This window comes from Hippopotamus amphibius, chromosome 11 (assembly GCF_030028045.1).
Source record: "Hippopotamus amphibius kiboko isolate mHipAmp2 chromosome 11, mHipAmp2.hap2, whole genome shotgun sequence".
In the NCBI taxonomy this organism is placed as follows: Eukaryota; Metazoa; Chordata; class Mammalia; order Artiodactyla; family Hippopotamidae; genus Hippopotamus; species Hippopotamus amphibius.
The window spans coordinates 19,794,474-19,821,948 of record NC_080196.1 but is presented as its reverse complement, the minus strand read 5'-3'; the positions used below and the strand labels follow the sequence as shown (position 1 = coordinate 19,821,948).

The 27,475-nt window shown below is 42.1% G+C and overlaps 1 protein-coding gene across 5 annotated transcripts in view; it reads right to left on the bottom strand.

The window, feature by feature from the left end:
- Window positions 1-212: 212 nt before the first annotated feature.
- CARMIL1 (capping protein regulator and myosin 1 linker 1) overlaps window positions 213-27,475 on the bottom strand; it is a 303,069-nt gene continuing 275,806 nt past the window's right edge. For 3 of the 5 annotated variants that reach the window (XM_057699574.1, XM_057699573.1, XM_057699569.1), the window contains 7 exons: window positions 21,968-22,080; window positions 16,499-16,934; window positions 12,877-12,958; window positions 10,970-11,173; window positions 9,740-9,880; window positions 7,083-7,232; window positions 214-1,262 (listed from right to left, as the gene is read on the bottom strand). In XM_057699574.1, the coding sequence (XP_057555557.1) occupies window positions 1,126-1,262; window positions 7,083-7,232; window positions 9,740-9,880; window positions 10,970-11,173; window positions 12,877-12,958; window positions 16,499-16,934; window positions 21,968-22,080 (1,263 nt within the window). In that variant the 3' untranslated portion in view covers window positions 214-1,125. Of the gene's footprint in view, window positions 1,263-7,082; window positions 7,233-9,739; window positions 9,881-10,969; window positions 11,174-12,876; window positions 12,959-16,498; window positions 16,935-21,967; window positions 22,081-27,475 lie in introns of all 5 variants that reach the window. The other 2 variants (XM_057699570.1, XM_057699572.1) reach the window with 2 other exon arrangements.

The window sequence follows — 27,475 nt, the reverse complement described above, 5'->3', positions numbered from 1 at the left end:
ATCATCTGGCCTCTCTGAGTGGGCTCTCTTGGACACTATAACCTTTCGACGAATTTCATCTTTTTCCCCAAAAGTGAGAGCAGGCCATGGAATTAGCAAGCTGTATTTATTTGGAATGTAATAGGTTTTTGATTATCTGGGAACTGTGATTGTTGTGGATTTTCTGAAAACCAAGTTCATTACCACAAGCCAATCCTCACTAAATTCACTGGAGAAAGGCAGAATTACACTTGTAAAATCATTTTATTGGTATAAATATACATATGAATAAAATACCTTCAGCCTGTAATGTAAGTGAATATTTGTGAAATGTCTTAAAAAGTAGTATTTTGATTTTTTACAGGTGTCAAAGTATTCTCTCTTAATCACACATTAAAAGCTAATATGCAGACAGAAATTAAAGGCCTTCAAAAAACATGAATATTGATAAAACCTCATTCCAATCAACTATATACATTAATCTGGGCAGGTGGTGGAATCAGCCATGGGCCTTTCACTTGGTTCTTAACTCGCTTGTTGATGGTAACCCAAAGGTCACCGGACCGAGTTTAAATGTACAACTCCACGTCGGGAAGGAAGAAGTTCCCCATGGGAGAATGTAAAAACCATACCCAAGATCGAATAGATATAACTTATACAAATTATTAGTGTGCTCTGTTAATATAATTACAGTGTGCAACTGCACACATCAAGAATAAATTGCTCTGTTACATCAAGTGCAGATTTGACAAAGGTATGTGCAGCAGTACCCCACAGTCAGCTGGATGGTGTTACTTGTGTGTGTCCAGTTACTTCGTTTACCTCCCAAAACTCATCTGACAGGGCAAACTGTAGCTGCCTCAGAGAAATTCAAGTAGGGCCCATGGGATGATTGCTGGCATTCGTTGAAGGCATATGCATAGAAATCAAATGCCAAGGGTTGGGAGAAGATCAAACATGTGCTTCGATTACTGAGAAATGGATCTGTTTCGGTTTTGGGGCGGGGGGGGGGGGGGGGAATTGGAGAAAGAAAAAAGCACCGAGAGAAGAACGCTTAGGAAGTAGGAAGCGGTGTTGCCCTTGGTTCCTCTCTGATGGCCTACAAAAAAAGCACCCCGCCTGGTAAGACTTCCACTTGGGTGACCGTTACACAAAAATAAACTCTTTTTCTGCTTCTTCCCCAGAGTCGCTGGATTTGCTGCCTTGCTGGCCATCTTTAGTGGAGGACCACTGCTTTTGTTCTGGACACTCCTGGGCCTGCTGGCCCCAGCTTCTCCTGGACACTGAAACAAAAAGGGCAGGAAGTCATTATAGCTGATGAACAAGGAGATGCCAGTGGCCTGAGCAGTAATGGGGTGAGATGCAGGGGCCCTGAAGAGTGGGAGGGTTCGGGATGAAGTTTCGCAGAAACAACTTGCCAAGTATGTTTCAAGACTCTAGACAGAAACAAACCAACAAAACAGAAAACATAAAAACCCAGTCTATGAGAGGGTGAGCCTCTCATAGATGTGGTTGACCATCTCAGGGCGAGGGCCCCAGGAGGTAAGGGTGGGGGTGGGAGCGGCCAAGGAGGAGGACCACCTGGAAGCCGCTGTGCCCCAGGTGACCTCCTCAGTCATAGCTGCCCCCTCATGCAGCACAGAGCATAGGAAACAGAGCCCAGAGGCAGCACAGCTGGACACATACTCCGTCCGATGCCTTCTACAGATCATTAAGGGTTGGCCACCCCTGCTTCGGGGATGGGCTATAAGGAGAGGCCCCAGCAATCTTTGTCAGGCCTTTCTGTGTCTCAGAGAACCTCAGTTTCTCTCTCTAGGAAAGGAATAAAACCTTGTAGAACTGAATTAATACTGCCTATATTCAATCCTCTAGGAACCAGCCTCCAGGTAAAAGAACTGCCGTTTTTTGTTGCCTGATCACATATAAATATGGAGAATCCACTACGTCTCTGCAAAGCAACAATGAGAGAACAGTCGCCAGACTGAGCCTTTGTGCTGTGTCCTGCCAGGCACTGTGTTTTATCATTGCTATTCTTCCACAATTACCAGGTAGGTTCTGTAAAACTCAGAATCAGGATTTAAACCAAATCTTTCTCCAAAGCCCATGTTCTTTCCAACTAGATCATAGCTTCACTGCTACTATGGGAAAGGTTCAGATGCCACACTCCAGCCTGGCTGTTAAAGCTTATTAAACATTATTCACCAAGTCTATTGTAGAGACACCACTTTAAGCTAAAATACCAAACTCATGCACTTTGTGTGGCTTGAAAGAGTACAGCCACCTCACTACTCAGAAGTTTAAAATGATCCAACCAGGAACATAGTCCTGGAAATATTTAATTTGCTAAAGAATATTGTTTCAGGAAGTGAAAGCTCATGAAACCTAATAGTCAAAATGCAAACATAATAAAGTACTTCTCTTGCCAATCCTGCTGTCAGGGCCAGATTCTGATCTCTAGACAATAAAAATTTAAATTTTAGTTAATTACATTAAATTGAAATTACTCAAAATTCTGAAAAGGATAAACTTTCAAATCTCATCATAAAAGTAATTTTAAAAAAAATTTTGACTTTTTACCCAACAGCTTTGAGCAAATTCTCAGATGGAAGGGAGAAGCAATGAATGCATAAATGTTACATACTGATTTTTATTTTTTACCAAGTTTTGGAAGAAAGTTAAATAATTTTCTATAAATAGTTTTTCCTTTATCACAAAGCCAATTTGATAGTATTCAATAATATTCAAAAGTATTTAAGTTCTCAACGTCTGTGTGTACTATGAACAGGAGTTAGTAGAGAAGATTTATATTTTCATCTAGAAATATTGTGCAATAATCTAACTTCAAAGTAGAGCATTACTAGTGAAATCTGCTAGAAAATTTTATTCGTTCTTTTAAAACTGTCTTACTCAAAAATGAATTTCCAACACTACAAGTTCTAAGAAAGGAAAAAGTATGTTGATACATTGCTCATTTGTCTTCAGAGCAAACATACTAGCTTCTTTCTTAGATTAAAAAAGCTTTTCATCCTTCCCAATATTTTAGGCTTCCTCACAATCTCAGTTCCAATTCATGTTATATATGATAAGATATCAGAGTACCATCTAAAAATGGAGAAATTCACACAATCAAATATGTTTCTGTCACAGATAAAAACCAAGAACCCTGGACCAGGACTAACTGAAATTGAGAGAAATCCAACACAAGAATCTTACCGCAAAAAGTAAGACTGTCCTTCAGCCTCCATCAAAGTGACACTAGCTTCTGAGTCCTCCAGGGATATGGGGGAGGGGGGGCGGGGCGGGGGCCAAGTTAACAGGCTGGTTTCTGAGTTGGTGACATAGACCTGACCTGATACCGACCATGAAAGCAAAAATTTTAATTTGTCTGACATAGTCACTGAGGAATAATGATATGCTCTTTCTGGAGGTCAAAGCAGTTCACTATGGCAGTGACATTATTTAAAAATTCATTCTAAAACTATTCACTTCCATTGATTTAACTCTACCAATTGTGAGTGTGACAGTGAGTCTAGTACCAGGCTGACATTTTCCTGGTATCATAGGTAGGCCCCTTTCTAGGATAGGAAAACCAAGGCATGGTGAGATCAAGGAACCAGCTGCACAGCTAATTTGTTTGAATTTGGAAGCCAAAGCACTCACTATCCGTCCAGATCACTAGTGCAAACAACTTTGAAGGGGGGATGTTCTTCATTAAGTTTGTTTTCCAGCCTTCAGGCAGCATTACTTGATTGCATGTAATTAGGATGTTAATTACCATTATATTGAAGTAGGTTCAATATTTCTGAATTCAGACTTTTTACTAATTCAGAGGAACCTTCTCTTAGCCTGATTTAATGCTTGACTTTATACAGTGTACAAAAAAAATTAGATTGTCCTACTACACGTCTTTAATGCAAGAATTCATACACTAAAGTGCTGGAGCATCTCTATATATGTGTCTGTACACATATTTATTACCATTCCAGGTACCATTAAAATTATAACACATACTTGAGTAAGTAAACAGGCAATTTATTCAACACAAACACTCCATGTATATTCATATCCTGTCTACAGTGGTGATAACTGGCCCAGAGAGGCTCAAATGTCATTCTTGAAGATGATCTGATTTTACATGTATATATGCAAATACATACATATGCTAATTTTAAAGCTTCTGAAATATGCATATAAATTCAGAATGAGAGATTCATATAAAAATTTGAGCTTTTCTCCATTTTAAGCTTTACCGACATCCATATTTCCCAGGAGGAAAATATGATGATAACCTTAAAATAATATTCAGCAGTCGGCCCTGGTTTTTTAATACTTTCTGGTAAGTGCCAAAAGGTCCAACCAACCATTACATTTCTTTTGAAGAATTCACATGGGGTAGTAGAACCCAGATCTGGTGAAAATGGGGAGCAGAGCACAGGCTTACAGACTGTCACAGCCAAGTATTTGTTGCCTATAGGTTGAATTATGGAAGAAGCAAGTGATAAATATAAAAGAAACCTCAGAAGAAGATGGCCTGTACAAACAGGCTACATTACAATGTATACAAAGCCAAAACCGACTATTTTCTTCAAGAAAATAGGACATACTCTAATGAAAACATCACAGCTCATAATTAAACGTAGAGAGGAAATGATATGAAATTCAAAAGATGCAGTTACAAATACTTTCAGGAAAAGAAAGTAAGCATTTTACCTGTCAAATCAATATTAAGACAGCCACACAGTTAAAACATAATAATCATGATAAAAATAGGCAGCATGCTTTGAGAACAATAGCCTCTGTTTGTTTCACAGATATGTGATTTAGAAAAATAAGAAAGCTATTTTAGCATAAACAAAGCTGCTCTTAAAACACTTAAGGAGAAGTACACACCGTGGTTGAGTTGCTCTGCTAAATGCTATTTGTAAACCGGGAACTATTCAGAAAGCAGACTGCTACGCAGTTCTCAGGGTAAAGACAAGTGCTGGGAATCGGCACTAACAAAACAAGATTAAAATAGTACACATAAAATTACTTTAATTGAAGCTCCTGTAAAAATTACATTTTTGGTTCCTGACCATAGTTCAAGAAATTGAGGCTGGAAAGCAAATCAAGATGGTCCTATTTAATTCCATCAAAATTTGACACAGCCCATCACAATGAAAATTTTAAGCCAAAGAGGTCATGAAAAAAATCAGAGACAGAATTTTTTGCCTTTCTAGGACTTGGCTTAGCTCTGGCTTCACCTTATTTTTACCCTAACTCAAAGCCTCAGTGGTACTGGTGGGTGGGCTCTTCGTCTGTGTATTGTGTAAAGTGCTCTAGTGGTCTCTTGAAGAAGGAGCTTGACATTGCATCACAGGTGCTTTGTTAATAACAAGTGCTGCAAGTCAACTGATACAGTAGTTCCAGTGTAAATTTCCAAAATCTAGAAACAGCTATGTAACCTTAAGTGTCCTTATCAAGAGAGGCATTATATAGAGACAGAGCTTTTTATTTAATATACTCTTAAGAATTCTCTCTTCAGAAAATAAGTGTCTTAGGTGTTCATGTATGTAATTTTTCTGTGACTTGAAGATAACGGATTTTCTTGAAAGTATCAGAGAAAATCTCTTGCAGGGAGAAGAGTTATTGTCATCGTGTGTCTATGAACACAACTGCCACACAGCAAATACTTTAAAAGTGAAAGACCGAGTTGGTTGGTTTGCTTTAGGGCAGGTGCTACCTGGCCCAAACAGAATGTTCTATCCCTATCTGGCAGACTACAGACTTCGATTCACATGGTGGGCCATGTCCTTAACTCCACCGTGTCATCTGGCTAGTGTGTGGCAGGCCACCAGGCAAGTCACAGCACGTGGCTCGTCCAACAGTATCGGCCAAGAAGGCTGATTCCAAATGCTGTGGCTGGTGGGGGGTTGGTAGATGCTTTCTTTGTTGTTTTTGTTCTTAAATCTGTCAAGGAAAGTGGTCAGAGACAACTTCCTACTTGAGAAATCATAACTCTTTGGGCTATTAAGCTTTAAGGTGGGTCATAAGAGTTTATCATCAATAATAAAGTGCTAAAGTTAGAGAATGGTTTAGCCTTTTGCAGTAAAGGGAAATTATTCCTATTATAAGGTCACGTCCATTGCCCTGCCCTCTGCGGTGCTTTCCTAGGAGGCAGTGAGGGATGTGGAGTTAGGGTTAGACTGCGGGGCCACGGGTACTTTATCCCTGGAGCCAAGGCAATCATATGTTCTCTGATAAAGTTTTACAGGAAGAAAAAAAAGCCTTATTCCAAAGGAAAAAGTCCCTGAAGGAAATTTCATACATCAGAATATTTTACTAAAATTTCCTTTAAAAGACTTTAAGTCATATTTATAAAAAGTTATTAACCAGGGAGATGATGAATACTTAGTCATAGAAAAGCCATTTTCTCTCTGAATCAGCAGTGCTTTTTCTAAAATTTCCCACTGAAGACAAAAGCTGATTTAAAATGTCTCCTTTTGCTCTCCTGGGGCTGTACTCACCTGAACAGAACTTTACAGAATTTACTACAGTGCCAAATGGCAGACAGAAGTCATTGAGTAACTGCTGTAAAATAGCATAGATTGTTCCTAGAGGTTGAAAAGTTAATTGGCACTTTTCCTTTCTAATTAACGGGTCATAAAATGTCTGCTAAAAGATCCTGTGCATCCTTTCTTAACAGAGTGTAAGGTAAAGTGTTAGACCAACATTCTCTAAAGGTATAAACTGTGTTACGCTAAGCATTTCTGACCCCATCCCAGTTTAAATCTAAGAGAAGAGTAAAGGGAGAAAGGAAGAGAATAGGAGAAATGACCCCCAAATATAAAAATAAACCTCCACAATCACAAAAATTTGAAAGGACAAGTCACCATACTCCAAAGTAACTTGATCCGCCTTGTAAGAATTTCTAATTTTAGATTTTAAAATCAATACTTTTTGCCCCCAAGAGAAGGACCATCCTGTTGCCATTTAGGAAAAAAATATTTATGAATAATCCCTGACCCAGTCCCAGGATAGAGGTTACTCAATTAAAGTCTGTTTTTGTTAGTGCCAGTTCATAAGCTTTGGGACAGTGAGGGATGATAATTGAAGACTCTAACCATTTGTTGGCTGTGACTTCCTGTGCCCAATTGCATTCACTTCCTCTTCTGCAATGGTGGAGTACAGTTTTGAAGGTCTTTTCCCTCTACTGGAAGGCTTGCCACTGTCATGATCTGAATGCCTTTTGTAATAATCTCCTCTTTGCACCACTGAGGAAAAGGGATTCATTTTACCCTTTGTAGTAGCAAATACATCAATGTGTTGACATTAATATTAAAAAATATTAGTATTAAAACTTAAATATCAGCTTACCCACCCCACTTAAGATTCAAGGAACCTCCAGTGTTGGTCCTGAACAGATAACATCATTATCTACAGAATTCAACAGCCAACATTATGGAAATGTCGTGCAAAATGAGGTGAGCTCCGAGTCTGCCCCCAAAAGATACTAATAAAAAGGCCCCTGCATTACCATTTCGATTCCAAGATGGATTAACGAAAGTCACATTCACTATGGAATAATCCAGAAGAATCACAGCCATTTACCTGTTTCAGAAATGAGTTGGGCACGCTAGTCCAAAGGGAGGCACAGAACAAGGAAATGAAGTAACCAGCGTGAATAATGTACAAGAAAATAGGAATGAGCACAGCAGGAACATTTTCTAAAGAGAAAGAGAGGGCTCGCAAGCGGCTCTCATTCCTGGGCCAGCTTAGTGGACAAGCTGAAAAATAAACTGAAGTCAAAACATTACCACCTCAGACATTTACAAACTCTTCTCAGACCTCATGTCTATTTTCAGTCCAATTTCAATATCAAGCAAAGACAGCATCAGAATGATCTCAGTGATTAACTTATCCTGGATCCCAGAGGGGAACATTGGTTTCCGTAGCTCTACAGTCTTTAGCAGGAAAGATGGGGGGTGAGAACCACCCACAGTATTTGCTATTGGGGGAGTGAGGAAGGGGATCAAACATTTGCCCATGAAGCTCTCAGATGTTTTGAGAAGCAACTCATTCATTCCTAAGTTCCCGGGGAAAGAGCCACCCAAAATTTTCAAAGCAGCAACGGACACACCAGTGGCATCCAGTATTTCACCCACTTCACTAACTCTAGAGGCTCCATGGTACACGCTCTTACTCATGAGGCTGATGGATGACTCTAGGCCATATTTTAATCATATAGGCAGGCATCTTAGAAAACATCATTTTTCAAAAGTGTTAAACAATTATTTCTGTTTCAACCTTCTGCCCTTTCCAATCTTTGCATATTTCCAATGGCTTTTTGACGAGCATTCCTATTTACCCCTACCACCCCTCCACACCTCCCCCGTTTCTCTCCAACAAAATTCTTTCAGACATTTTTCAAAGCTTCTTTATAGGTAAAGATGCAAAGTCAGCAGTTGCAGAAACAAGAGGAAATGAAGGTAGGATGGGGGCTGTGTGGCGCGAGCAGGCAGGTCAGGGGCGCTTGCTCGCTCTGGTCACTCGGACTCGGCACCACCAAAGTTTCCTCTTTGGACACCGAGGCTTCCGAAGGCTGTGGCTGTAATACTGCGCCCTGTATTTATTGATTAGCCTGTGTGAAATGACGACAGGTGTCAGCCGTCACTCATGGCTTTAGTTTCTCTGACAGAAGTGGTTTATCCGCTTTGCTCAAAAAACCCACCTTTTTAGCTTATAGCCAATAGGTGAGTGAAGCTTGTACCCACCAAAAAAATCTGCAGAATGGAGATGAGAAAGCATCTCCTAATGAACAAAGACAGGACTCAGAAACACTTCCGATTATCTTCAACCTGAGACCACCATTAATAAAAGAAAATGGGCCAAGGTAAGAAGATGTCAGAATCAGAGTGGTGAAAGAATTCTAAAGCATCAAACACCCTAAAATAAAACCAAGCAACCCCAAACCACCCTGAGAGCTATCTGGACACAGGTGACGATGGCTCTAGAATTTCTTTATAGGTGGGGCTTAAAGAGGGCAATGACATTACACTTTATGAAGGACAGAACCCCAAAGGCAACTGCGCATTGAACAGAGTGGGACAAGTAGGGGAAAGACCTGGTGGGGCTGGAAGTCACCCCAAACACACCTTGCCTCCACAGATAACGATATTTGATCTGATTCTAGGAGGCAGCATTCAAGTCCCAGGGTTATCTGGCTCTGCTCCCACCCAAGCAAATTAGAAGGAACAAACTGGTACTATGAGGCCCCAAGAGCGTCCATGCAGGTGGCACACTTCTGAGAATAAGGATCATCTGACCTCACGACCAAGTGAGCTAACGAGCCACAGGGTCTCCCAGGCCTATGTGAGCGGCTCCTGAACCACAGCGACAGCAACTGACCACCAGGGGGAGCTCTTCTGAAAAATGATAGGAACTAGAAGCCTACAGGGCCACCAAATGAGTCACAAAACAATGTTGTGCACTTCTAATACACTGGGAGTCAGTTGAGGAGCATCTAGAGATTATTATTACAAAGACCTTTGGGCAGAGTGTCTCCATTACGCTTTTATTCCTTGTATACGGTCCTTCTTTAAGACCCAGTATCACCAACAATATTGAATCAAGTTTCTGAACAAAGAATTGCACTGGTTCCAAAATTTAATCCAAGGGATGCTGACAAACTCTAAGATATAAATTGAGTCCAAGATTAATTCCTTTCCCTTGAAATGACTCTCCTTGGAGAGAGCTAACACAGAGAAAAAAAATGTCTTACCTTCCCGGGAAAATGTCCTGGGACTGGGCTGTGGGCTGCCCTGGCCATCTCTCTCCTTGTCCGAAGGAACTTTTTTCAGGACAGGTGGAAGAAGAGCGACTTTAGGGGAACCCGGGCTGGATGGAGAGTCTGGGATGTCCTCTATGGAGACACAAAGACATGAATCAAACTGTCCCACAAACTGGATTCCTAAAGTATAAATGGAGTTAATCTTTAAATACGAACGACTAATAAATTTTTTAAAAGCAATTAAAACTTAAGAGTTTCAATGAACTGGTATTTGAAAATTAAACTGTAAGTGAACCTAACATGCTTTCTGCCTCAAACACAAAGGCTGCATGGTTTTCTTAAAATATGTGATCATCGTAACCCACTGCCTTTACCTGTTGTCATACCCAGTAAAGGGGTTATCATATGTATATAACATATTTGTGCTTTCAGGAGTGGAGGTGCACATACCTACATACACATACCGAGATCAGTAAAAATAACGTAGAATCACGGATTCTGAGAACCAGAAAGGCCTGTGGTGAGCACTGTACACTAGAGATTGAATGACCTGCTAAGCTAAAAAGATGGCAAAATAGCTAGGGCTAGAACTCTCATCTCTTCATTCTAAAAGCTGTCCTATTTCAGTCTAATTGAAAGGACCGACTGAGTTGCACTCCTTTCTCTGCCCTATCACCAGCAAGGTAATTCTCAGTTTGGTGTGTATGTGGGTGGGTAGGTGTGTATATACAGATGGTGGAGCTGTGTGCCTGTGACATGTATTTACAAAAACAGGCCCGTAGTTTGCCAAGCCCTGTTCTAAACCCTAAGTATTTCACAGGATTATGGGATTAAAAACAAAGCAATTTATGCTTTCCCTATTTGTGGCCCTCATCCTTAAACTGCGGCCTCCTGAAGGGTCGGAAAGCTTTCAGAAAGCTACATGAGCACTGCCAAGGGGTCAGGACTACACAAGCCTGCTTTATCCATCCTGCCTCCGACCCATCATCCTGCCTCCGACCCATAACCCTGAGCGCAAGGACAATTCCCTGAGTGGGTGACCTCGGTGCTGAATGAAGGAACCCTTCAGCCTTTGTCACTTCGGCAGGTTTCTCATGGTCCCCTCCTGCAGACACCCCCCCGCCCGCCAGCTGCCCGGGAAAGCATCTGTGGAGGCCCAGAGCTGCCGCCCTGGGAAGCCACCTGGTCATGGTGTCACTTCCTGACCAGCAAAACCCTTACCAGGCCGCGAGGCGGTTTTCGGTTTCTGCGGGATGGTGGGCCGTGCCGACACGCTGGGTTTGGGGGACTGCAGGAGGGGCTTCGGGCTGGTGGGCCTGCTGGAAAAGCTCCGGGACCGGGAGCCCGCCTCCACCTTGAACTCTGCTTTGGGGTTCTTTTCTGGTGTTCCCAAACCAAAGCGGTTCTCTGGATGCACTTTAGGCACTAAAATGAAAATGGGTACAAAAAGTACACGTTACTGTAAAAATCAAAGGTGAAAGAAACCAATCCTTTGAAGGTAGAAGTCTGGTGCAAACTGCTATAATAGTTTCTTGTCATTTCTCATCAGATATTTTATTTATTTACTTGAAGTACGGTTGACTTACAATATTAGTTTCATGTGTACAACACAGTGACTCGATACTTTTATAGATTATACTCCATAACATTATTATAAAATATTGGCTGTATTCCCTGGGCTGTACATTACAGCTTTGTACCTTATTTATTTTGTACCTAGTGGTCTGTACCTCTTAATCCCCTTCCCTAATCTTGCTCCTCCTCCCACCCCTCTTCCTACTAGCTACTAGTTTGTTTTCTCTATCTGTCATCAAAGATATTTTAGAACAGGAACATGTGAATGAAAACACGCTAGTGGAAGACGAAAATTCTTGGTAGAAAAGCGGTGAAATTGATGGTGCTCTTGCGATCACCAGACTCTTCCAGAGATGACAAGCCTCTCAGGGAATAGCGTACGTACCCATACGAGCGTAGAGGGGGAAGAGCAGGCCTCAGTGCATCTGAAGCAGTCAGATCTTCCTTAGATCTGGCACAAGCCCAGGTAGAACCAACTACAGGCGCCCCAGTTCTGGATGACAGTCAGTCAGGGGTCTGGCTGCAGGTGCTGGGAGAGGAGGGCCGTGCTGATGCCCTAACCTCACGTTTAGTGAGCGCTCCTCCTGGGGCATCATCTCCTGCCCACCTCCATCCCTTCTGCTGCCTTAATTATCCAGTCAACAGGCAAAGATAAGCCGGTTGAATATGAGTTATAGTCCAACTCTTACCTTATGAAGATGCTGAAGCCAAACACAAGAATGTCAAACAGCAAAATGAGGTAATTTCTGCTCAATTTACAAGTTACCCTCCACTTTGCATCTAAAGTATCTTACTCTCTTACTACACCTAAAAACTCAAGAGGGACAAAGGAAATTGGATATTCATGGATATTCAAGCTGAATGAAAAGAGCATCCCCTCACGTCCATTAAAAGGGCCTCCTCCCATATACATGTATGGCTTATTTTTGAAGACAACAGCAAAAGAGAAACAGACTCTCACAGATACAGAAAACAAGCAGGTGGATTCTAGAGAAGTGGGTAGAGGGATGAGTGAGATTAGGTGAGGGATATTAAGAGGTACAAACTTCCAGCCACAAAATAAATGAGTCACAGGGATGAAACATACAGCACGGGGAATACAGTCGGTAATATCGTAATAACTTTGTACAGTGACAGATGGTACTTATCATGGTGATTACTTTGTAACAGAAATATCAAATCACTGTGGTGTGCACCTGGAACTGACAACAGTGTTGTATATCAATTATACTTCAATAACAAATAAATTAATTCATCAGTCATGCCCCCCCCCTTTTTCCCCTCCCCAAATGCCCACAGTTTCAGAGTTCTTCTCAATGAAATCTCTTCCCTTTGGGAAACAGGGAAAGGTGCCCTGCCCAGGTGCCAGGCTATTATGGTGGGAGATGTGGGGCAGGTGAAGGGATGTGGTTTTTTAGGTGAAAGCTGAGAACATGTAACACTGAGGCCCATCCTTGCTCTCCATCTGTTTTCCTTCTGTCAATCATGTTTGACGCATGGACTCAGAAGGTACGTGTTTTTCCTAAAGGGATGATGGCAATGGCCTGACTTACCTGCCCCACCTCCATCCAACCGTTCTGTACTGCTCAAGGCCAGGCTGGAAGAATCCTGGGAGATGGCATCATTCCCAAGTTTCTAAAAAAAATTCAAGCACCCCACCCCAAAAGCGCATAGTTATTTAAAGTATAAGAAAAAGAACAAAGGAGAGAATACCTGGCAACATATCATGGCTCCTTAACTCTACTGCCATTAGACTGACTGTGTCTGACCTCCCCGTCTCCCTGAGGCTCTGCTGCGGACAAAACCATGAGAGAGACGCACTGTTCTGTGTTTACAGTCAGGGCTCTAGGGCCCAAAGTGCAGCCAATCCCTCAGGATGCTTCCGACAGATGAGAGGGGCGGGGCCAGGGGGAGCTAGTGGGCGCGGTGCCACCTCCGGCTTTTCTGGGTGAACACCTGTGCAGGGTCTGCAGCCCGTGATGCTCACGTGATGGGATCACCGATACGCTAAGTTTCCAGGACCCTCTCCGGGTTGGGTTCCACTGATTTAAAAGCCGTGGAAACCTTCCCAACCCCAGTGTACAAAACAGGTAGAAAGGGGCCTGAAATGGGCAGGGTCTTCCTTGCCACTGAGGCAGAAGCCCAAGACACAGATCTATCATTTAAGAGGTAAATATAAATAGGTCTGAATTTTTTACAAATCTGCAGGTGGGAGGAGTTTCTGATGGCAAAGACAAGGAAGGTGAGATGGAGTTGTCTTAGGGCAGGATCTGAAACAGATGAAGTGAGGAATCAGCCTCTGCTTTATGGGGCAGAAAGTCCACATAAGAGTGTGGCATTTAGATACAAAAAACATGAAAAGTGTAGTGTTTGCTCAATGATACCTAAGAACGCTGTTGGCAGAGATGACCCACATCTACCTGCCATCTGAAAAAAACAAAAATGAGGTGGGTGGGTAGACCAAGAGGCATGACGATTCCCAAGACAGTCTGAGCTTCAGCCTGTACACTCCTGCTCAACTAAGACAAACCTAAAAAGCAAATGCCTGCTGCCATTCCGAGCTTTAAATTGTTTCGGATGATACAGGAGAGATTGAAACACAGTTGAGATCTCATTTACAGTCAGCTGTGTCAGGAGGGAGTGGGGAGCATAGCAGAAGTGCTAAGAAATTTCTCAGCGAGACTATAAAAGTTCCACTTTCACTAGTGGGGGTTGCAGAGCAGGTCTCAGAGGAAGTGTGTACACAAGTACTGCAGTGAGAATGGGCACGTTATCTGACATCATTATGGAAAAGTGATCCCAAGGAAGGGAAGCCCTGTGCCGGGGCAGCACGTGGAGCCTCCCGAGCCTGGACGCTTGTCTGCAGGGCCAGGGACTAGCCACGAGCTGCCAGCCCAAACCAGCAGGGGGGCTTTAGTCCCCATCCCCCCAACCCCCAAGCAGGAGCTGTCTGGAAGCTGGCCTAACTGGTTCTCAAATGCATAGTGCCTGAGCTAGCCTTTATAGCGTCTTAGAAGGCAGGGACGTGGGTATCCAAGCTCAGACAAAAATGATAAAGTGGAGTATTTAAACAGGACCAGGATGAAGAGGAGTTAAGGCACTCAGGGCACAAATTTAAGGAGAAACTGCCTTTTTAGGCTCATGCAAGTGCAGGGCTGGCATCTAAGAGTAAGGGCCTCCTTAAATTTTATGCCCTGGGTGCCTCATTTGCCTGCATTTAAAATATAATCCTGAGAGTTGTTTCCGCTTTTTCCTTCTAGGCTTTCTGAGGTAGTTATAAATCCCCAAAATGACTGTGTGGAATGAGGATGAAATAACCTAACATCAATTGTCTCTGAGTGCAGGCCACTGACGAGGTAGCCCCAGAAGAAGAGATGTGACCCCTAAGCTTTCAATACCTGTTACCCTCCTTTGTTAAATAATGCTATACTTTCACTTTCACGGTTCTTTCTCTTTAAACACATATATTAAAAGTGAGTAGTGTAAAGAGAATTCCTCCAGGGGAAAGTGAAGACTGCGTGTGTGTATCTCATAGTATATTCCCTTCTGGTGCTTATGTTGCTAAATTTATAGGGAACACAGTCATGGAATTTTAGGGGGGAATATTCTAAAACTAACTTCCAAAACATGTTCTCATTATTTTACAGTTCTGATAGAACACCCCTGACTGGTTCCAATTTTAAATACTAAGGATTTTTGTTCTCATTGTTTTAAATAGACACTAGATGGCGCTCAAAGATCATTAGTATAAGTCTTGAACAAATTAAACCGTAAGAATTTTGTCACTTGGAGTCAGTTTATCAAATCCAAAGCACATGGAAAAAACTCTCCAGCATTTCTCATCTTTCTACCAAAAGGCAGCTATTCATCAATGAAAACAGTGATAAAAAATAAACAGCTCATTAGTGAAAACCACATTCCCTGTTGTAAAGAAAGTATAAAACATTAAAATTTAAACATTTCCTTGGGCGCCTGACTCACCAATGATGTGGCCACAGTATTTATTAAGAATTCTGACCACTAAAGGCCACAACATGCCTCCCGTGTTGAGTTAACAGAATATAGTCTTATCTCAACGCTTCTCGGTGGGCTAATAAGTGTGGAGGGATCTGTAATCAGAAAGTTGCTAGATGACAATGGTGCTGGTGGAAAAACTATGGTGAACAGTGTAAAATCATGCAGGATATAGGATTTAATGGAAAAATCAGTTATTTAGAAGTAATATATAAAACAGCCCCCCATGTCCTGGTATACAGTTAACCATTTACTTTCTAAAAATCCAGGGTTCACTGGGATGAACTATTTTATTCTGACTCAAAATTGATGTGTGATTTTGCTTTCATTAGAGAACCCAGTTTTACAAACATAAAAGAGCTCAGATAGTGCACAGAAACCAAAACCTGGGTTACACATGAATATATTCATCTTAGTGATCTCAGTAAGAACACAGTCCTTAAGTAGATGCAGGAAAAAATAGAGGTAAAAGGGGAAGAAAAACAAATATGCACTCTATATTTTAAAAAGGGGTTCAAAAATAAGTAATGCATGAAGTCAGATTTTGAGGGGGCCTCAGCAACTTTTAAATGATAAAGTGTTTCTTCGTAGCAACAGACAACATATCTCAATGGTCAAGTACTCGATAAATTTTAACAGAATACTTTGACTTTTAAACCTGGAATTTAGCAAGGAACTTTCAGCTTTGGAAAAGGACATACATTCTGAAATAACTGAAAAAACATCTCCCTTGATATAATAAGAATCTGGTTTCAGTAATTTTATTTGCCTCTGACAGCCTTCCTATCTCCAATCGCCCTCAGGGCTCCATTTGGATTCAACAGTCTTTCGGTCCCCAGAGTGGAGGATGTCCCTGACACAGCTGTCACATGTTTCTATGACACACACAGGAGCACCTGAGCAGGTAAGACAAGGCCTGTGGACCATCAGCCACTGCCTGACCTTCCAAGACTGAGGCTCTCCAGGACAGCGTGACCCTAGCATCAGCAGGAAAACACGGCCATACCCTCATGGTCTGGGTTCTTTAGGAAAAAGTCATGTTTGGGGTTTTTTATTTAACCCACAGGTTATTGTTCTGTACCTGTCTTGCCCATAAAAACCAAATGGAGGCAAAAACAACAGAGGCAACCAAGTCAAAACAGACCCCACCCCCTCCCTTACCTTCATCGAGCAAGCGGCCTTGGCTTTCATCTCCTGCTTGGCCTTCATCTCCGCCAGAAGCCCACTGCCCATCATCTGGACCCCGTACCTTCGCCCTCCCTGTGGGCTGCCCTTGCTATCACTCCGGTCCACCTTCCCCGCGTCTTCCCCTTGACTTTCTTCTAGGGAGTCGGGTGTTTTGATCTCTTCTACCCGCTCAGCACTGCCATTGTGCTCAGCTGGCTTCGTGTCCTTCCTGGGGGCGTCCACAGGTGGACTTCTGACGCCCGCCTTTGGGGAGGAGAGTTCCTCTGTCATCAGGACCGTTGGTGACCGCTCAGATTTGGTCCGGGGTTTGATTAAGTTGAGAAAGCCACTTTTCCGAAAGTCTCGTTTTTTCTTCTCGTCTCCTCCTTCACTAAGCTCGTGGGACTCTGAGCCTCTTGCTGACCATCTCCTGTGATTCACAAGAACAAATCCTGTTGGGTTTACTGTAATTACAGTTCCAGCAAGAATCAATCAAAAAAGAAATAGGGAGATTGCTGCCTATACAGCAACCATTCTGAAGCATTTTAAAAAGCTGACTTTGGAAATAGAAAGGAACATTGAACCCGTTCCCACATCATCATACCCACCGGTGAGGAAACTGAGGCACACATAAATTAAGAATGAGAATCTGAAGGTGTCAATGGGAGGACTGAGAGCAGAGATGAGTTTTTCATGTTTAAATGCTCTAGTCAAGTGCCTCTCCACTCATAAGAACTTCCAGAAAAGGTGCTCCACTCAAGAGATAGGTGGGCAACTGCCTTATTAAATAAGGCCCTGGAAAGGGCCAGATTTCCCCGTAAGACCCTACAATCCTTCCATAGTCAGATAACATCTGAAATCCTGCCCTTAGTGCTCAACTCAAACCAAGACCTGGATTCTTGCTTAAATGTAACACCTCGGAAAGAGACAGCAGCATGAGAAAGCAGTGAGCTTTGGTGGAGGTTTGTCAGGAAATGGGTGGGGAGAAAGTGTAAATGCTGTGGGCTGAGTGGGAGGTATCATCACTGCCTGTCACTCGAAGCTGGAAGGATGAATACCTATTTAGCCTCCCTGGGTCCCCAGGAAAATCCTAGCAAGGGATTACAAAAAGAAAGAAGGAAAAAGGCATAAGTCCCAGAGGGGAGAAAAGGCAAAAACAACAGTTTGGAAGCCAAAATAGTTAGGAGTGAAAACTGACTTAACACATCTGGAGACCCTGACTCCTGAAGCATTAGCAGGGGAGCCCAGAAGCAAATGGATTTCAGGTGAAGGGGAGCAGAACGTGTCACCCCAAAATATGCCCCTTTGGCACCGGGTTATTTTAGGCTGATTATTTTTAAGGAACAGCAGACATAGGAGAAGCTCTAAAAATGGAGTAGTTACCCTTTGGTAAGAGGAATTTACATTTCTAAGGAAAATCTCCATTGTAACGGTGTGTTCCTTTCTATACCAGGAAAACATAGAATCACTAAATCCCTAGAAATTTATCAACAGGGAAGGCAGGGACTTAAACCTGCATAACCACCTTACCCTTGTTTATCCGGTTCATGATAACCTCCCCAAACTGTCCCCAACCCCATCTTTCTTCTGTCTTTAGCTGAAGATGGTATCTAAGGCGGCAGGGAGTTATACAGTCTTCTTCGATCTCTCATGTGTACAGGGGATACACATGTTAATAAACTCCTTGAAACAAGAATAATAGAAAAACGTGATAGCAGAAGTGGAAAACTCAAGGTTGGAAGAGGAAATTGTGCAGAAAGTTTAAGCGGGGGGAGGTAAGAAAAAGAATGAAAAAATAGAAAACAATAAAAAAAAGAAAAAAAAACTAGTGGATTAATAAAGGAAACAATCTGAATAATGGAAGTTTAAGGAAAAGAATATAGAGAAAAAGGAAGCAAAGAAATTATGAAAGAAATAATTCAAGAAAAATTCCAGAAAAAAAGGACACAAATTTCCAGAATGAAATGGCTCATTAGTGCCTACCAAATGAGTTTTAACAAAACTAAAAAACCCACACAGAGTGTATCATCATAAAATGTCAATATACCAGGAACAGAGCAAAGATCCCAAATGCTTCCTGAGAAGAGGAAAAACAAAAACAAGCCACAAACAAAGGATCAGGACTCAAGATGACATTGGAGTCTTAAAGCAATACTAGAAGCTTAAAGATAATGGGATCAGGTTTTCAAAATTCTAAAGAAAACTGGATTCCAATCTAGAGTTCTATATCTAGTTACACTATTAACCAAAATGCAAGACATAGAAGTTTCAGAAACTCATTTCCTGCCCTTCCTTTCTAAGGAGCAACCCGAGGAGGTGCTACACCAAAACAAGAGGGTGAAGTAATAAGGAAGATGATGACCCGGCCAAAGGAAACAAAAAAGACACAGGAATGAGTTGGGGGAGATCCCAGGAGAACAGCAGGGGACCAGGCCTAGAGGTCACGCTGGGACAGTCAGACAGCAAAGAAGGATATGCCCAGGAAAATGAAACTGAGAAGACTTGAGCAAATTGAGAGGAAATTCATACCTTTACGGAGATTTAGGAGATATGTCAGTGATAGGAATACACAAAACTAAGCAAATGCAAAAGGGGACAATTATTAGCTCCAGGGAAAATAAAAAGCTATACAGGAAAGGAAATTAATCATAATATACTGTACAACTCAGCTGTGAATATTTACATGCTTATAATGAAGTAAACATTAAATATTGATGTAACCAACAATTATGACATAACTAAATAAGATAAAGGGGAGAGGAAAAGTGTGTGTGTGTGTGTGTGTGTGTGTGTGTGTGTATACGAGTTTGCCTGCATGCATTTGGTGCACAGTAGGGTCAGACTGTAGAAGAGCTAAATTATCTTCCTCTATAGTAAGAAGTCAACAGTTATGGTTACTATCTAAAGCTGAAAAATAAGAAATAGCAACAACAAAAAGGTTAGTAAGAAATATGGATGCAAAATAAAAAATAAAAAGCCAAAGGAATAGGAATTAATTGCCTCTGAAGAATAGGGAATTGGCAAAGAAATAGGATCTTTTTCTTTCTTTTTTTTTTTTTTTAATAAATAAAAAGCCTTGGGACTTCCCTGGTGGCACAGTGGTTAAGGATCTGCCTGCCAATGCAGTGGACACTGGTTCAGTCCCTGGTCTGGGAAGATCCCACATGCCACAGAGCAACTAAGCCTGTGAGCCACAACTACTGAGCCCATGTGCTGCAACTACTGAAGCCCCTGTGCCTTGAGCCTATGCTCCACAACAAAAGAAGCCACTGCAACAGGAAGCCGGTGCACCACAACAAAGAGTAGCTCCTGCTTGCTGCAACTAGAGAAAGCCCTCGGGCAGCAACGAAGACCCAAAGCAGCCAATAAATAAATAATGAATGAATGAATGAATGAATGAATGAATAAATACATAAATTAAAAAAAAAAAAAGCCTTGAAGAACATCTGACATTTCAAACTATGAGGAGCACACGTAACTGATTTTCAAACTTCCTTCATACTACTTGATGGTTTGACCTATGCCTAGATCTCCACATATCAAACTGACAATGACCTGTTTTTATATAATGAAATGAAACAAATGACAACTTCTAGCAAATTCCATCATTATTTGATGAAAATGGATGTACCTATTTCTATTTGTGCACTGGAACATGAAGAGAATCCTCCTAGAGTAGGATCTTTGTAGAAAGTGGGTTTTACACCTTCCAGAGTTTGCCCAACTTTCATTCAGAGCCTGTTAAAGGGGGAGGCAGCTTTCAGGGCAGAGGACATCACACTGGGAGTGATGACACAGACGGACCAGGCCTGAGGTGCACAGACCTCTCCACTAACCAGATCTCAATTTCCAAAGCTTGCCACGAGGAGAGCCTACAATATTATCTGTTCACACAGGTACAGACCAAGACTGTCTTGATTCATTCAACCAGTAGTGACTAAGGGCAGATTATACATTGTGGGCTGCATCAGACACCAAAGTTACAATGAAAAATAAGACTCAGGCATTGTTTGTGAAGACGAGCATTCTATGGAGAGAAAAGACTTGAAAGCAATCCCTCGATAAGAGGGATTTTCCCATCTGGCTCAGTTTCTGTTGGTATTGCTTAAATCTTTTGCATTGAGACTATGTTCATCTCTTCCCCACGCTGTAAAAAAATAACTTAAGGGGGGTGGGGGAGGAGCAGTCAGGGGAAAGCTTCAAAGAATAAATGACATTTACGTTGGATCTTGACGGAGAGGAGGATAGAATTTTCCCCAGTATGCCAAGCTTCAAGGCCAGTGTCAAAGAACACAAATAATTGGGTCCTAAAGCTTATAACACTCAGTAAGTTAGACTGTTATGGATATAAAAATTTAACTTACTCCCACCTCACCATCCTGCTAAGGCAAGATAAGGCACATCGATGTATAGAATGGACCCGTTTCTTCCTTCCCTGTGCCCGGCTTGTTCACCCTCAGCTTATCAGGATGGTTTAAATTCGTTTCTAAATTTGATCTCAAGGTGAAGAATACTTTACAGACACAAATCCATATTCAGAGTGTATTTGGGGACGGATCTGCATATAGTTGGGGATTAAATAACTTGGTACAAGTCATGCTTAAAGGCTGGAGTGTTCCAAGTTAAGCTGTTAATAAAAGTACCATTGAACTGTCTTCTAAGGAAACTCCATCTTGGTAATAAGAAAATGCAGAGAGCATTTTTTATAGCTAACTCTGAAGCCTCTTCACTAATTCTGTTGTCATTTTGACACTGTCTGTTAAAGCTGTGCCATTTACCACTGATGTGGGGCCCCCGGATATATCAAATTATGAACAAGGGGAATTTAAAACTACACTTGACCCTTGAACAGTGAGGGGGTTATTTCACATGTAACTCAGAGTCAGAAGTTTTACACAGTTTGTCCACATCCGCAGATTCAACCAACCGTGGCCTGTGTAGTACTGCAGTATTTACTACTGAAAACAATCCACAAATGAGTGGACCCATTCCACTGAAACCTGTACTGTTCAAGGGTCCACTATAAGTAATTTCAGCCACCAACGCCCACTGTCCTAGATAGACCCAGGTGAATGTGATGAAGCCATAATAAAAATACCTTGGGGAGGTTTTGTGGTCTGATTTAGAATAGTACAATGGTTCTCCAACTTGAGGGTGCCTCAGTATACCCAGGGGGGCTTATTAAAACACAGGCGGCTGGGCCCACCTCTAGTTTCTGATTCAGTGGGTCTGGGGTAGAGGTTTGAGAATTTGCATTTCTAGCAAGTTCCCCGTCGACAGTGATGTTGCTGGCCTGAAGATCACATTTGCAAAACAGCAAACTGGTAAACTCCTGTAACATGTGTCTATTTTATACATTTATATGAACTAAAAAGAGCCTTAGTATGTACTAAGTTTAATTTGTAACTGTTAGTAATTTAAATGTGAATTAAATAGTATGATTAGTGAAATGACTGAACTCACTTGGAATCCATTTTGGTCACCTTCTTGGTGAAAAATTCATCTACACCTTCATCCACTCTCCCCATAAGACCGTTCTGTTCACCATCTTGGGAGGCTATGGTGGGAGCACAGCCCTGCAAACCAAACAGGTATGATATTAATTTACATTCAACTTAATTCAGCAAACATGACTCGCTAGATTCAAGGCACTGTGATAAAGGCCCTGGGAAGAACAAGACTGACTGACAATAGGGCCCCTATATTCTACTGGAATAGAAGTCACCTTACAACTGTAACAAGGGTAGAAAGAAACAAAAGTGAGAATTGCTCTATAAACACAAAGCCTGCTGGAGGATTAAGGAAGCAGTTTGGAACCTAACAGGCTGTGAAGAGTCGTGTGTTCCTGAAGCAGAAGAAGGCATTGCGGGCACATTGGTAAGGCAAGAGAGAGCGCATGAAAAAATGACACACACACTAACTTTTGAGGACAGTTATAATTCCAGTGGCCAGGGGCCTGAGGTTTATGGACAGAGTTAACTGCTGAGTATAAACCCTAGCAGACACTAAAAGTGACCACTCTAAACACCCCCCCACCGCCACCTGCTTCCTATCTTTCTTTCTGGAAGAACCCCGATTACAAGATGTAATATTTATTTGAACATTTCAAGTCAAATACTCTATCTCCTTGCCTGTGACTGGTAGGCATGGGCATGTGACACAATTCTGGTCAATGAGATATAAGGGGGCTCATGGGCAAGTTTTCCTGAAGCGGAAGGGATGCTTTTTTTTTTTCTGCATGGTCATGGGAGAGATGATGTGATGTCTGAGCTGTGGCAGCCCCTGGACTTCAAGAGGAAGCAAGCCTAAGGACAACAGCCACCACGTTAAGGATGACGAAGCAGAACAGTGGAAACCACCTGGGTGCTCACGCTGTGCTGAATAAACCAGTCCTGGATCCCAGGACTTCTGGATTTCTTATTAAGTGAGAAAATAAAGTATTTCTCATGATTTAAGTCATTTTTGGTTCAGTATCTCTCATTATCTCTAGTTGAGTGAATACTTTCCAATTAATAATACAAAGACTGACAGTGGACAGCCTTGAATCCTATGCCAAAAAGTGCAGAAATTACTTTGTAGGTGAGAGGGAGCCCCAAAGAATTGCCATGGCCCAAAATGTATTTTGGTCAGATGATTCTGGGGTAGCATGAAGGCTGTATTGGAGAAGCCAGGGATTATAAGTAGGGAAATCTGTTCAGGAACAAAAATGAATTGTTTAGTCTAATCTGGAGGCAATGAGGGACTAAGTAAGTACTAGGGAAACCAGAAGAAAAAGATATTGCTTAAGATGGGGTGGGAGATTCCAGGCTGGGTGAATGAGGGCATCATTCTAGGGAACACAGATCAAAGATCCGTTTTGGGGAAGATGATGAGTCCAACTTCAGGCAGTGTTGTCTGCGGTGCTGTGGAAATCCAGGGGCAGGTGTCAAAAGTTTGGGTTTCAGGACAGAAGCTGGTGAGAAGCTATAGGAAATTATTCATCAATCTAGCATTTTTCTTTGACTGGACAACTCACACTGAATTCAGTAACATGCCTGGTTTTCTGTCTGCAATAGCGTATTACTATTTCACACAGGTAGGTTGTGGGCCATCGAGAAAGAGCATGTATCTTGCACATTCTGTTGGGCATAGGACAGATTCCCATGCCGTTGCGATATCCGGTCCGGATGTTTTGCCATAGAGCAGTGGGAAAGTTCCTTTCTGTAATCTTGATTTGCAAGTCTCAAGTTGCCTCTGGGGGAACCTGGTTCTCATCTGCACAGGCACTGTTTACAGAAAAGACCCATCATTCGCTTTAAACAATCATCCACTCCATTCACGGGCAACGTCCATTATGAAAATGAGCTGTGTGTTTGAGTTCACATTTGTGAAATGCTGAAAAGTGAGCAGGTAACAGGTAATAGACCAAGAACCCTGTGAAAGGTGAATAATGAAAACAATTACACCTCTCGTCTGAATGGTGCTTTCTCGTGGAGCGAGGCTTTCCTGAGCATCTCAAGAGAGCGGAGCGTCAGCCAGGTTTGAGAATTCAGTTATGGAGAGAAAGCAGCTCACTGAATAACGCCTGTTTTGATTACGGAAGACAAAGTAGCACAGAACTTGCCTGGAGTGTCATTTTTCCTTTTGTAAAAGAACGGAGGATGGAATCTACCATAATGATAGCTCCATAAGTGTGTATTTATTTCATCTTTACACCTACCCTTTGAACTGAAAAGGACAGTTCTATCCCAGGTTTTGGTTAGTCCCGGATCAAACCATGGCTCAGAGGGTGAGCGGTGCCCACACAAGTCACCTGACTGATAGATAAGAAGAATGTGACCGCAGGACACATGGTCCTAACATGGGGCCTCCTTCCAGGGCACCCTCACTTCCACTCAGAGGCTGCCTCTCAAATTCCTCTTCCCATTTTGAGGGGAAAAAATTTTTTACTAGTATAATTTCTCCTTTCAGTCTTTTTCTTCTTTCCTGCTTAGGAACAATCCACAGCTAGCACAAAAGGTCTCTGGGGACATGAAGAACCGCCAGTGGGTTTCAGAGGTGGAGGCACACAGGGCTCAACAAAGCAGTGTGCTTTCCTGTCCTGCAGGACAGGCCAGTTTTTAGGGCTGGACAGGACCTTAGAGATCCCCCCGCCCCAGTTCAACCCTGTCATTTTAGAGATAAAGAGACTAGGAGTAGAGAGATTAAGAGAAGTCCAATATCGCTGGGAGACCTTGAGCAAGATGTAGCTTAAAATGCATCTGTTAACAGCAAGAGGTGTCAGCAGCCTGTAAGAAGAGCAGCAGAAAAGCTGAAGGCTAAATGACGTGGGATTTGTTAGACGAGTTCAAGGCCAAACGCACATGCTGTTTTAGCTCAATTTCCAGCAAAAGGAAAGGAAAGGACATACAGACATCAGAAGCTCTCAAAATTCCATTTCGTTTTGGTCTTTTCTGTCAAGGAGAATAAATTTCAGACGAAAGGGGAGCATAGCTGTTGGAAAGGGAGAGCAGAAACCTTAGTCCTGAGCTGGTGGGAACTGACTGCATCTGTGCCCAGAGGAAGGATTGTGCAAAAAAAATCAGAAATTGCTGTTGTTGGTATCTGAGAAATAAAGAAGGTACATTTCACACCTCCGGTGTATAAGTAAATGCTAATAGGATAATTTGTGAATGCTTAGGAGATAAGCCGGTAATTATGAAGAATAGAGACAATTCAGACCACCCTCTGTTCTCTCTCTGCCTGGATTATTAAGATGAATGCACCAGGGCGACGCTGTAGGTGGTGCACCTGGATTTTGACAAGGCAGCTGCCAGATCTCTCATAATGTCTCCACAGGCCGGATGGAGAACGATGGGCAGGAAGGAAGGACAATTTGGTGCATCAGTGACTGAACAACAACAACAACAAACCCAAAGAGTGCTAATTACTGAGTTGAATAATCATGAAATCTTACATGAGTATATTAGACAGTGAGAAACATGGAATATTAACAGCCAAGCAATCAAGTCAGGAAAAAAGGAATCCAAAAGGAAGTAAAATAAAGAAAATTAAAAAAAGAGAGAGAGAGAGAGAAACAAAAATTAATGAACCTGAGAGGACTGGTAAAGCTAATTCTTTGAAAAAGACTAGTAAAATTAGGAGAGAGGCATTAAGATATATTAGAAATGAAAAATGGGACACAGCTTTTGATACAGAAGAGATTAAAAACTTATAAGAATTCTATAAACAACTAACTGAACTATTAGACTAAGTGGACAATGTCGTAGAAAAATAGAAATTACCACAGTGATCTCAAGAAGAATTAGGTAACCTGAATAGATCTGATGAAATAAAATTCATATTTTATGGCAAGACGAGAAAAATTTAAACATAAAATTTTTCTCTGCCCTTTTGGACCTCTTCCTTCCCCTTTAGAGTGTGTTGTGCATCTGCCTTAAGCAGACCTCCTTGACCAGATAACCTTCCTTCTTAATCTTGTAAAGGGTCAGGATGACCCACTTCTCATTTTGTTCATGCAGGTCTGGACTGTGTAAACTCTCAGTACATCCTTTGATGTATAACCCTTTGTCTCAAAAACTTATATAACTGTGTTTTCATCTCTAACAGGCAGAAAAGTCCTCAGAGCTTTCTAAAAGACTGTCTTCTGGGTTCTAATCCGCAGGCTGGCTGAAATAAAATTTTCCATTTCTTTTTTAGATTGACTACTGATTAATTTTTTTCATCAACAGATCTGTAACAAAATAAATCAAATCCCTAGTTTAAAAACATCTACATATCAGCATTACATGCACACAGACAACACATCAGGCCCAGGTGGCTTCCTGGGAGAGGAACAGAAAATCTATCTTGCATGCAAACTGTTCCAGAGGAGAGGGAGCTCCTGACTATGTTATGAAGATGGCTGTGGTATAGTGATTTATAGTAAGAAGTACTTACTTGGCCTTCATCCCCATTTCTGGCACAGAGCTCCCAGACCCTTGGTATTTCCTAACTGGTAACAGCCACAAAGGTGTTTTGGTTGTGTTCATGAGGTGACCTTGAAACCCACCTAAAGATGGGGGCTGAGAACCAGGAGACCCAACCCCGTGGCTAGAGAATTTGAACTTTCAGTCCCACTCCTTGCACTTTAGGGAGCTGATAGGGCCCAGAAGTTGAATCAATGGCCAGTGATTTAATCAATTATGACTGTGTAATGAAGTGTCCATAAAAATCCAAAAGGACAAGCTTCAGAGAACTTCTGGGTTGGTGAACATGTGGAGATGCAGGGGGCATGATGTGGTGGGAGAGGGCATGGAAGCTCCGGCCCCTTCCCCATTATCTTTCCCTAAGCATCTCTTCCATCCGGCTGTTCCTGAGTTATATCCTTTCATAATCCAGTAAGTAATATCTGGGTTCCATGAGCTGCTATAACAAATTAATCAAACCCAAGAAGGATTGTGGGAACCTCTGATTTATAGCCCGTTGGTCACTATGGGTAACAACTGCCAACTAAAGATTGTCGCTTGCCATATGGTTCTACAAGAATTAAGCCATGAGCCACTGCAGTCTCTGACCTTCAACACACCCCGAAAGGAGTTCAGGGCGAGGATCAGGAATGAGGCTCTCTGTGCTCAGGAAAACTGGCAGAATAGGCCTTCAGGTAGTTAAATCTTTTCAAGAGAAAATTTTATGAACCCAAGTTCTTGCATCTTCCCATACTTAGAAAAACACTAAAATCATTGAGGTATCTGTGCCTCACAACTAGCAGCAACCTTCCAGCAAGATGTGTGCTCGACTACACGAACCCCCTTCTCCAAAATCACACGTGCTGACCTCCCCCGCTGCCTCTTTGAGCAGTTCCTCAGAGCCTTCAGAGAGGCTGTCTCCCAGGCTGTAGTCCTCAGCAAGTCCCCGAATAAAACTGAAACTCACAGCTCTCATGTTGTGTATTTTTATTTCAGTTAACAGTATCCTTTATAATAAACCAGTAAAAGTAAGTAAAGTGTCCTC